The sequence below is a fragment of the Falco peregrinus genome, chromosome 3, assembly GCF_023634155.1.
Source record: "Falco peregrinus isolate bFalPer1 chromosome 3, bFalPer1.pri, whole genome shotgun sequence".
NCBI classification, from domain to species: domain Eukaryota; kingdom Metazoa; phylum Chordata; class Aves; order Falconiformes; family Falconidae; genus Falco; species Falco peregrinus.
The window spans coordinates 103,454,702-103,466,828 of record NC_073723.1 but is presented as its reverse complement, the minus strand read 5'-3'; the positions used below and the strand labels follow the sequence as shown (position 1 = coordinate 103,466,828).

Below are 12,127 nucleotides of genomic sequence, written 5' to 3'. Positions count from 1 at the left end.
TGCAGTGTCAGGCCTCAGACAAATCAAACATCCCACACAAATATTCCAAAGCTGGATTAAAAGAAAATCTGATAGAACTTTTTAAAAATAAAGTATTCTAGTCAAGCCATAAGTAGGCTACATCTCTTTCCTGAGTTTTAGAGATCCTGTGTCTCTGCCTAGCTTCCCATTTGATAAGTGACCTCACTTCCAGATGTTTCTACTTTTAGTGCCCAGACATCGCCATAAGACTTGCCCATCCTGCCCTCCAGGGGCTAGCATCTTCTAAGCAGAACACCAATCCCTAGCCGAGCCAGTCAGTCACACCGCGATCACTTCGGTGCTGGCAAACCCAGCTGCGATGCCCCTTCCTGCCCACACCCAGACGGGCAGCCCCTCTGCGGCCCTGCAAGATACTATTAATTTGAGTCTGTTCAAACAGCAAGTCAAGAAGCAGAACCTGGCTCTACAGGATGTTGTCATGAGTTATTTTAGCCATGGCACTTTCCTAAAGGGTACTATTCTTAACAGCCCTTTGACTTCTCTATTAATAAAGTTTTTGGCTATCCCTTCTATTTGCTGTCACCCTAGGGCAATGATTATTTTTAACCCTTTCTCTTCCAACACTTTCCTCTTATCCTCAAACCTCCTCCCACTACTTCCTTTCTTCCAGCTTCTGCTTTTATCTTCACGTCTTTCAACCCCTCTTAAGATTTTTCTTCTGTATTTTTCCATTTCTCCCTTCCTCCTCACTACCAAGTCTCAAAAAAATGCCATACTTAACCAATTTTTCATGCTGTGGGAATGTGTACATTTTTTTCTTCATTTGGCAGAATGAACGATACTGCACCTTGATGGCACTCCCTGTGTTAGTTTGTGGATGAATTGACAAGGTCAGCTGCTCCAGCTGAAAATGGCTAACAATGACAACTGCCGAAGAAACTACTTGTACCACGGGTTTCTCCTAATCCTGCTAGTTGCTGAACTGCCTCTTGATCCCTTACCAGTTTTCAGTTTAAGCAGCAAAGACATGCACAAAAATAGAGGGTTCTTTCACAAAATCTGTAAGGATTGCACACCATTGTGATTTGGTCAGAAACCCATTTTATAGCTGTATTAACCAGTTAGCATCATTGCATGAACAGCCTACTTTCACGGCCCCAGCTCCCCCAAGCTCCCACTTACCTGTGTGTTTTTATGTAGTCATCCTTCAAGGGAAAGAGCTGTTCCTCAACCTTGTCCCAGCGCTCCAGGCAGCTCCACAGCCAGTCAGGGTTTACAATGTGGAGGTCCTTGCAGTCCTGAGCTTGCCGTACTTTTTCTGTGCCTATTATGAAGTCAAATGTAACATTACAGTGTTCCCAGAAACACAAAAGATAGTTTTAAGTACACACTGGTTTTAAAAGAACATTGTGTGATCCATCTTACAGAAAAAATTCAAAACACCCCTCCCCGAGCCAACAAAACAATCACAACTGATACAAGTGAGACTCTATAAACAAGATGCAATAACCTCAGCCTCAAACTGGATGAAGGTTATTTGTAACTTTCCGAAGCACCGGCACCGTGGAAGTAGTCCACTAAAATTAATCCATATGGAAAACCTCTACATCTCCGTGTTAACTAAACAAACAATACAAACGCACTTTTCTATTTCGTCTCCTTAGTTTCCATGTACCAAGTCTAAGCAGCAGCAACTCTTCAATGCTGTCAAAGCCTAACACTAACATCATCCTAACTTTCTTACGCAGATCCCCCTGCACGCACAGTACGCTACCTGTAACAGCCAGCCACCCCTCAACCTCCATTTGCAGAAGTGGAGGCAAAGCGGACAAATGGATAATTTCATGCCAAAGGGGAACAACAAACATGAAGTTAAAACGCAGCAGGCTAGTGAAATCCACATGAAACCAGCAACAATGCAGCATGCAAGTAACAGGTGATCTCAAGTTCCACCCTCTGGAGAAGCCAGAACAAGAGAGAAAGTAGAGTTGCTACATATCTTTGCCAAGAAGCATCATAACCAGTAAGCAAAAAGGAACAAATAAAATAAAGGTTGAAATTAACCTTGTGGTATAGTCTGTTCCCAGGAACAGCTGACTGCCCAAACCTTTCAAGAATGTATTTTTTCTATTTGACTGGAACAATTAGTTTTGCCAATTGTGGTACTTGCTTCAGCATTTATCAAAGATCTATGGAGGGACTGAACACCTGGAGCCAATGCAAAATTGCATAATCTGGCCATAAATCATTAAATATATACACAACAGAGAAAACCCCCAAGGATTCTGACCTGATATATTACGCCTGACACTTACACATGGTATCTTTACACTGCACGAATACTGGTGTAGCTGGAATGCGATAAAGGAACTCAGTCTGACAAGTCTGTCTCATAACAAAAGCCATCACTCTTCCCTTTTGTTATAGCCCTATAATTTACAGCATTTCATCTTATTTACACGTTATTTAAAATGCTTATCAAACTTAATCATTTGTCCATATTCTGTCTTGGTGCAAAGCTATTTAAATACACTTAGTATTGCACCACATTTTCTGTTCAGAAATACAAAGCAGGAGTAGAGCATCAAGAGCTAGAGGCAGGAGTTCAATTAATGCTAAGAGCAGAGCTCTCAGAACTGAAGGTGAAAAATGTATTACTTCAAGCACTACCCGCTCTTGTTGAAGCCTGTCAATTCTGCACAAAGACCCCAGGGCTTCTTCCTGCAGATACTTATATAAAAACACAATATCCCAATCTAGTTTGCCTTACTAATGACAAAAAAAAAAGTTTAATTTAAAAAAAAAATTATTTAAGGTTAGAATTTATGAACCCTTGTCTATTTTCATGTGTGCCTTCGGGAACGAAGCCTCCAGAACAAAATCAAATTTCAGAACAGTTCTGACAACAAAACACAGACAGCAAATTAATCTGATAGTTCCCTGGAGTTTTGTGGTGAAACTATCTGTGTGACTGTCATTTAAACAACATGACTTTACTTGTTTCAATTAAGATGAAAGTCTTGAAGTACCCACACCATTTGACGATGAGAGGGAACAGTTAATAGCAGATAACTTAAGGCCTGTGTAAAACCTGAACTAGAATCCACTGGGGTAGACAGATCAACAGAAATGCATTTGAGGACTGACCTAACTAGTTAGTTCCGTTTCCAGATGCCTGTAAATTCAAATGACTAAACCAGAAAGGCAGAAGATCACTGTCCTTTACCGAAGTGCTGAAAGCTTGTTCCCCTACTTTTCTTCCCCAAAACCCAACAGAATACAGTAGAGCTACCTTTTCCTTTATCTTTAAATACAAAACTGTTTTATTTCTTGAATTTAGATTAAGGAAAAAAACATTCTGTGCACAAAGGCATTTCTCCTGTTTTCAGTACCAAATGCAAGCAATTCCCCAGTTCAGGATATAAAAGCTGCACAGTAAATGCAAAACTTTGCTCCATACTAGTATCCCTGCAACAAAAAAGCATTAATTTAAGAATCCACAATAAACACAAAAATGAGTATTTAAACAATAAATCATTTACAAATGCCTTATTGATCAGTTTTGCCATGAAATATGAAGAAAATACTGTCCAACAAAGACTCAATGAAAATTGTTTTACAATTCCAACCATGTTAATCCCAGCACACCTTTGCAGCTAAGACTTTTAACTGGCTAAAAAGCAAAACCCTTTAAGAAGGTCAGCACACCCAGACCATTCATGCCCTGATAAGAGAAATCTGTTGTCCAATTAATCATCAGTTACAAAAGTAATTAGTGACCCAGAGCACTTTCACGCAACACTTGATGGAAATGAGTCAGTTTACAGTGCCAGAGGGAGCTTCCTGGGGCAGTATTATTATTGTTTGTATAGCCTCAGTAGGAACTGTAGAAATACTTGCAGTTAGAAACAGGTAAGTATAAAGCTGCATTTAATTTATATGCCAGGTATGTTTCAGAGGAAAGAAAGCAGAGGTTCTGAAGGAGAATGAGACTGAGAGATCTGGTGGAAAGAGGATTAAAAAAATTGAAAGACTTGGCTTGGAAAACACTTTCTTTTGAGAACAATAGAGAAAAGCAACGACAACATAGAACAAAGAGATAAGGCAACAGGTGTTATAAAGAGGTTGCTGAAATCAGGTTCATAGGCATAGGAGTTTCAGGGGAAAAGAGCAACAAGAGCAAGAATTCCAGTGGCAGTTTAGGTACTTATACCTGGTATTAGATACTGAATCAAATACAGACATGACTAGCAATACTGCCCTGCACACAGCTCTGGAGCTGACAGAATACAACAAACAATAGCATGCGATTTCACTAGTAAGCATACAGCACAGTTAGCCAGATTTGGTGGTGCTATTGGATAGGTGGTATGTGCTTATAATACCCTGAAAAAATGCTTATCTGATACTGCAGTACATCCATTTGCCCAGCTAAAGATACTGCTACTCCTTCTGGACATTATCAGGGAGAACCTGAACAAAACCATAAAACTGCACCTTCACCTCATGTTAAGTCTGTGAAGTTATAAGAAGAAACTGCTTTTTCCAACTATTTTTAAAACTGATGTTTCTGCACTGATGATTTGTCAGGTGCTTCAACTTGCTGCTCATTCCACACACATACACATTCTGTGTTCATGCATATCTGATGGTTTCATACCAGATGTATGCTGAGGAGCTAAGTAAATTCTTCTTTTAGTCAACAGGATTGCAACGGAAGCCTTAAACACGGAAACGGCGCTATTTTGTACGACACTGTTATGGTTCTGAAAAAAGGTGTAAGCCATTAACATACAGTTAAAGTTGGTGACATGAGGACCAGTGTGCAGCCAAACCCACCTCCTGAGGGTCAAAACCATACCCTTCCCACCTCTGCAACACCTAGGCTTTCTACTCCCTCCCCTCCTGCAAAGCACAGCTGCCTACGGCACGCTCCGGGGTGCAGAGAACCACACGAGCTAACACAGCCCTCTCATCCGTGGGGCTGCCTTCTCTTTCCAGCCGACACCTTCACAAATCCAGATTTCACACGTATGGTGTTCTTAGAGCAGGATTTGGTGGAACACCAAATTTAATGGGGTAGGAGAAACAGTATTGCAATACTTAATATCCTTGCCTTTTCTCCCTTTCCTCAGTGTAACTCCCCTTTTGGAAGCATGCTTATTAAGAAGAAACAGCAGAGAATTTTAATCCATCCAAGCAATAGTACTTCTGATGCAGTTTGTAACATCTGAACCATCCAGCTGGGCTAAAAATCACCATTTTTTTTCTGGACCACTTTTTTTTTTTTTTTTTTTTTTTGTATTGTTTGCCTCTAATCACCCTTCCCAACTTCAAAATTGTTCCAAAAAGTTAAAAAGGCACACAAGCCTTTCCACATGAAACAGGTAAGGTCCAAGTTTGTCACATCTATCCTCTGATGGATAAACCCTGAAGCACATAATATAGGAGAAAAATTACTTTGTTTTCAAACCTGGGGAGTCATCAAATATACTTTTGAAGTTGCAAACAAAGGCTGAAACCACAAAAAAGCTCCTCCTATTAATCTTGACAATTTGTTACTAAAAAAAAGTGACGAAAATCAATAATGCAGCGATAAACTCCTACAGCTGTTCTCCAGGACACACTCTTCCACTACAGCAGTTTGTTTGGTCTTTTCCAAAATATGGAGCACATTAGGCACTCAAGCAACATAGAAAAATGAAACTTCAGCTGTATGTTTATGAAGACTAAAAATAAATGTTATACTGCATTATTTGGCCACATTCACATTACCAAGTAGTGCAGCCCAATCGGGAGACCTGCAGGGCAAAAGGGTGCTGGAGGAGTGGTGCCCACCTTGTACGCCTTTCAGGGAGTTTGGCTTTGGATTAGCTCTACCTGTTCCTGGGGGCCAGACGCCTGTGAGCACTCAGCTGCTGGCACCCTCCAATTCATTCTGACCCACCAGGAACGCAGCAGGCATGTTCCAGCTGTGCCAGGACAAACCCAAGTACATGCTGAGTAGCAGCCACCAATTCCCAATTCCAACTCGCCAAAGAGCCCTTATGGCAGTTTGTAACCAGGCTGCAGACACTGCTTGGAAAGATCTCATCACTAGAAGTGCATTTGTCTTCAGACCATTTTGATACATAAATCTTGATTTATGACCAAATCCAAAAGCTCTTCTGCAACAACATTAACCTAAGACAAGTCATACAGACCTCAATGTTTTGTGCTACCAGAATCCAGTGACCATGAAATGGTGATAGATGTGCTGTTCTGAGGCCATGCCTACAGCTCAGCTTTAACACTGCACTGTGCTTTACCAGCAGAAGCGTCAGGCTTACCTGCTCAGCACCAGAGTTTGGAGCAGTGCTTAAATGGACTCTCCCCCCCTTTTTTTTAAAGGCATACCCTGTGAAAATATTCTTCTGAAAAAATACCTGTGAACACACCATAGCTATGTCTAGTGAAGATACCACAGCAAGCCACAGGCCAGGCTAACAAGACTTCAGGAGCTGGCAGCTTTCTCTCTTCTCTCAGTACCTCAGAGCCAGACTCAGGAGTAAGCATTTTTTAATTGGATAGATGAGGAAGAACAAAAGAAGCCACAGTTCATAGTACAATTTGTATTCTAAGCAAGCTGATATTTAATGATAGTAAGCAAAACTTGACACAGGCTAAGTCACCAAAAGTAAGGAAATTATCCCCACATAGCTTTCAAAGTACTGGAACACACATAGAATTAAACATATTTTGAAAAAGAAAAGAAAAATCCAGGGCCTAAACTGACGTATTTCTGCTCCTACCCCATTAGAATAATTTTTCAGTGACCTGAACAGCTTTATTTGCTTCACCAGCAGAAACTCAATATAAACATCAACCACAGGATCTTTCATCTGTATCTTCAGCTGAGGAAGGAACACAACAAGATTTATGAAACCGTGTGGTTACTGCTTAGCCAAGTGTGTACACAGCTGTAACAACTCACCATCCAGTGCAGTGTGCTGCTGCTGAAAGCAAACAGCACATGTTTCAAAAACTGAAGTTTTAGGTATTCCACAGGTAAGTGGGAAGGGCTATAGGGCAGCCTCCTCTCAGTCACTCAGAGTTATGAAGACTGATTAGAGGATACAAAGATCCTTGTGTTTTACAGTATTTCAGGTAGATAGTATTTTCGTCCCCATATAATGAAAAAAAAAAAAAATAATCCTGATTTTCCCCAAGAACAAGAATTAATTTATTTTCAGAATTCAGAGTATCTGTGTCTGCAGAGAAAAAAGCTGCCTATCTGCAGAGAAAGAGATGCGTATATACAAAGAACAAAAGAAATTTCTATTGTTTACTGCAATAGGCTGGGAAAGATGCTGTAAATACTTGAAAATGGTATTCACTAGCTGTTCACTCTGTATGCCAAGATACGATGTGGTCACTTCTTAGGGGGAAAACCGACCAGTCCAGAGCCCTTGGGGGTGACTTCTTCCCTTTATTTCCTTTGTCTTCAAAACTCAAAAGCTAACACTATTCCACTGCTGCTGCGGATTAAGTATATGCCTTTTACTACAGCTCAGCTAATGCAAAGTAAACATGTAAGTTAACTTGCTTGCCTGAGTCCTAAGTCTCCTGTCACTACTGGGGTGATCTAGAAATGCTGAACTATACGTAAGTTTTAAAATCACCTTTTGAAAAACACATTAGAAAAAGAGAAAAAAGTAGAACATTATCTAGTCTCAGATCATTGACTTCTGAATAAAACTCAAGGGACATGCTTTTGTTTTCCCTTTCACCAGCAATTAAGACACTCAGATGTCTGCCACGAGAGCCAGAGATGCAATACTTGTATGGCTTGCCGACAGTAATAGACACTGGTAGAATTTACTTTCTAATCGCACAGGAATCGGTATGAAAACAATGTCGACAGCTGAATAATCACAAATCCAGCTGTGACAGGATGCAACTTATGTCCTTAAAATCTGATTAAACTTCAGAGTTCCCCTCATGAAATTAGGATGATGCAGCATAACTACTCCCATCTAAGCAGAGAATATATAGTTTTCATTTGAAAAACCAGAAATAAAACCCCATCACAAAACTAGAACCACAAGCAATCCATGAGAATCTTAGAAAAAAGGGTTACTGGAGACTATAGCTTTTTCAGTCTAAACTCCCCTATTTCACAGTGTTACAGAAAATAATTATTAAGTGATGTTGAAAGATGACACTAGTCTTGCTCATTAGGCAAAGATTGCCACGTTACCTCTTCTAGAATTAGTGCAATTCTTACTAAAAGCAAGGGGTCAGCTTCTACATACTGACAACAAAGGTTTTTTTCACCCCAGTAAATCAGGAATAGTATTCTTGTGATATCTTGTTTTAATTAGCAGGCAATATTTGAATATGTTTCAAGTATCAAGTGCAACACCAACATTATAGGACTATTCTGGACAACCTAGGTCTTGACGAAATCTGAGAAATATGAAGCACCCTGAAATTTAAAAGTTTTTCAAAAGAACACAGAAAATTTAAAAAATGTTAAAAAAAAATCAATTCAAATACTGTAAAAGTACATTAGCGTAATGCAACCAAAACTTAAAGTAGTTTTTTGTATTAAGATCTACATTAATGGATGATTTGCAAAGACTATGCAGGTAGTAAAGAATTTGTTTATAAAAGCTGAACACAGAGATGTGTATATGTATCTATATAAACATACAACCCCCCTCGAACTGTACATTCTGAAAACAAACAAAAAAAAGCCTCAACTGCTTCTCATTACCACATGCTGTGCACCTTAACATGTTACCCAACATTTTTCCTTCTAGAGAAATGGGTATGTTTGGGACGGTCTCATTTACATTGATCCTATCAATTTTTACCACATCACACAACAATTGCATCTGATTTACAGCTACATTTAGAAGCTATCTATTCCAAGTTAAACAAAGCAGCTTCAAAATGAAGCATTTTGAGATTTGAAATTGGAAAAACATTAAAGTTAAATTGGTAGCTATCAGGTCTTCAATGAAATATGACAAACTTGCATAATTCTTTGCTGATAAGTATGGCTATTCCTGCAGTTTTAAGAGCTGTTCAGCAACTATAGTTAAACTACGGAGTTCCAAACTGATGCTTCCACTGATTTTAACACTTCTCATTCACTATTTCAACTATCACACCTTCACAAATCAGAATCCCAGCTAATTTCAATGAAACCAATTTCCACCTCTCCTGGCTTTTAGGTTGTTGTCACTACTTAAATACATATCTACGTCAGGACAATTAACACAAACGTGCTACTTCACTACAGGTCTGTTGGTACAACTTTTATTCTGATGCTTCTTGACTAGGTCCTCACTACAGCTGGCCTTACCAACATTTTAGTAAGAGCTACCTGTGCTTTTTGTCACTGTACATTTAGATAACTGGAAAAGGAGGTAACTTTACACTAACCTAGCAAATATATAGCCTTACTGTTATTCAGGATGATACATTAAAAAATAGCTGATATTAGAGTATCACAATATACTAATAAATTGGCTGGGTTTAATCCATAGATTTTTAACATTAATCATAGTTCAAGGGGTAGAAATTAAGAAACTGCAACATTCTCTTTTTAGTCACTAAACATGGGAGGGTTTTTTTAATCACTGCCTCTTTGACAGGAAGAAATTATTCCTGATCAGCTGCTTAAGAAATGGAACAAGATATTTCTTAAGTCACACACAGGTTGAGAAAAGTATACATATCTTCAGTACAACCAGTGAAAACATACTCCATTTGTTTATAAGCCAATGCAACAGAGCTGCTGCTGATGTACTGAAAGCTTACATGAATAGCAGTCAAGAAGAAAATAATCCAATAGATGGCAGATTTGCTCATGACATCTAAAGATGTCCTAAATAACCTAGGAGTTTTAGTTAATCTAAAACATGCAGTTTTACTGTTGGATTTCATGGTTTTGATTATCAGATATTTAGATTCCACACGACTTCAAAAAGGCCAACACTGAGGGAACCAAGGATCAGGGGGCACACAAAAAATGTGTACCAGAAGCTAATGGTGGCCTGTCAGCTCCTCTGTGGCAGCTATGCAATGGTACATTCCTATCCATTAAAGCTGTGTAAAACCAGGTAGCTTTGTGAAAGATGTATCAAAAGTTAGGATAAGCTCTCTTACACCTCCCATGACAAACACATAAAGGCTATGCATGCAGCAGTAACAGGGTATCATCAGATTCCAGTCTCTTAAGATAATCCATACAAAATGAAACTGAACCATGAGAGGTGTAATATGAGAAACTGAGGAAGTCTTGCTATAACCTTACAGAAAGACCATTATTAACATTTGTGTTGGATAAAATTTTAAGTTTCTATTCAACATCATCAACAGTCAAAGACTCAGTATCACCTACTCTTAACCAAGAAGTGAGACATGACACATTACACCAGAGGCTCCACCTTTCAACAAATAAAAGCCATACTTGATCAAAAAGCAGCAAAAAAGCCTTTAAAAAATGCTTCTGAATTGTTTTAGGAATAATCTCCCCTTCAATTTCAATTCTAATCTCAGTTACATTAAAGCCAGTAGATTACACAAAAAACACCTCAAGGCATGAACGAACAGGAAAAAAGCTGATGGAAGACTCAAGCCTTCTATACCTACCTGTCCTTGCCGCAATGAGATGCGTTGCTTTGTCAGGATCATCAGCACTCAGTACTAGATTCTTCACAATTTTAGCTCCAAGTGCTGTGGCATGATAGTGTTCCCGTGTTTTCTCAATGGGGAAGTTTGTTGGGTAAAGTCCACTAAATATTATGGTTACATCTGCCAGCACTTTACTTTTCAGTTCTGGTACTATTTTTCTGATGTCTGGAATTTCCTCAATCTCTTTTTTCAGGTATTTATCATATTTTGTGTAGTAATCAGTGTGAACCCGCACAAGGATCTCTTCGAGGTATATTAAGTGGTCATCGTCATCTGTATCATCCTCCTCCTCTTCTTCCTCCATACTCTGGTCTAAGGACTCCCCCATTGTAATTCCAGACTGTTCACTATTCTGAGACTCTGTTTCAGCTTCCTTCTTGTCTGCACACCCATTTCCTAAATCACAAAGGCTTTCCTGTTCACCTTCCTCTTGTGCTTCAAGATCAGTTTTGTCATGAATATTTTCACTGGGTAGAGATTGTGTGTCCCCAGAATGGTTCACCAGACCATCCTTTTTTTCACTTGCATCAGTATGACTCCCTTTCTGCAAATTTTCATCCTGCACAGTCTGTTTGGATTTCTTCCAACTTCTCTTTTCCTCATTCTCACTGTCTGATACAGAAGTAGATGACTTTCTGGTACCCAAACCATCATCACTTTCACTGTCACTAGACAGTTCAAAGTCCAAGTCATTTGTTGTCTTCTCTTGGGTTTGCTGCTTCTCTATCACTGTTCCACCAACTTGTTCTGAAGAACTCTGAGATTCTTTTGTATTTGTCAAATCATTAGTGACCTCATTGTCCATTTTGTGATCAGTGCTATCATTTAAGGAGTCCTGGGCATTAACTTTATCACGGGAGTTCATATCCCAGTCAGATGTTTCACTGCTTACAGACGTACTTCCATTTGTGGTGCAAGTGTCCTTTGTAGCTTTCTTGAGACCATTGCTTTGTTCTTCTACACGTATATCGTTCTTTATTTCTTCAGCATCTTTTGCTGATGTCACTGCTGATTCCAGTGCCTCTGGTTTTGTAGAGTGGTTTACTAAGACACAGGAAAGAAGGAAATAAAACACAAGTATTTTCTCAGGTTTGTTTTATTTTTAAGCTTAATAAAAAATTTATCTTTATTTTTCCTTAAATACACAGTTTACATATGCAGTTAGACTTTGCTATGTTTAGAAGTGACAACTAGGCTTTTCAAAGTCATTAAGATACTTCAGGTAACAATGATTACTAGAAAGAACTGGCAAACCTAACATTTTACTTTTGCGAAGAAACTGTGTAAGCAGCTCTTTTTAAAAAAAAAAATTCTCGCAGGTCATAAGTAATTATTTGTTAACCATGCAAGCATTAAAGGATTTATCTTCTAGCATGAGTTTTTACAGGGCAATGAAACTACTGCTGCGAAGAAAAAAAAAAAAAGAAAAAAAAAGGGGCAGAATTCATCTCAGAAGGTT

General features: G+C 39.0%; 1 protein-coding gene across 1 annotated transcript in view; it reads right to left on the bottom strand.

Moving 5' to 3' along the window:
* CTDP1 (CTD phosphatase subunit 1) overlaps positions 1-12,127 on the bottom strand; it is a 110,496-nt gene that overhangs the window by 67,007 nt on the left and 31,362 nt on the right. The window contains exons 8-9 of the mRNA XM_055799288.1: positions 10,627-11,712; positions 1,165-1,306 (exon numbers count right to left, since the gene is read on the bottom strand). Coding sequence (XP_055655263.1) covers positions 1,165-1,306; positions 10,627-11,712 — 1,228 coding nt within the window. The remainder of the gene's footprint in view (positions 1-1,164; positions 1,307-10,626; positions 11,713-12,127) is intronic.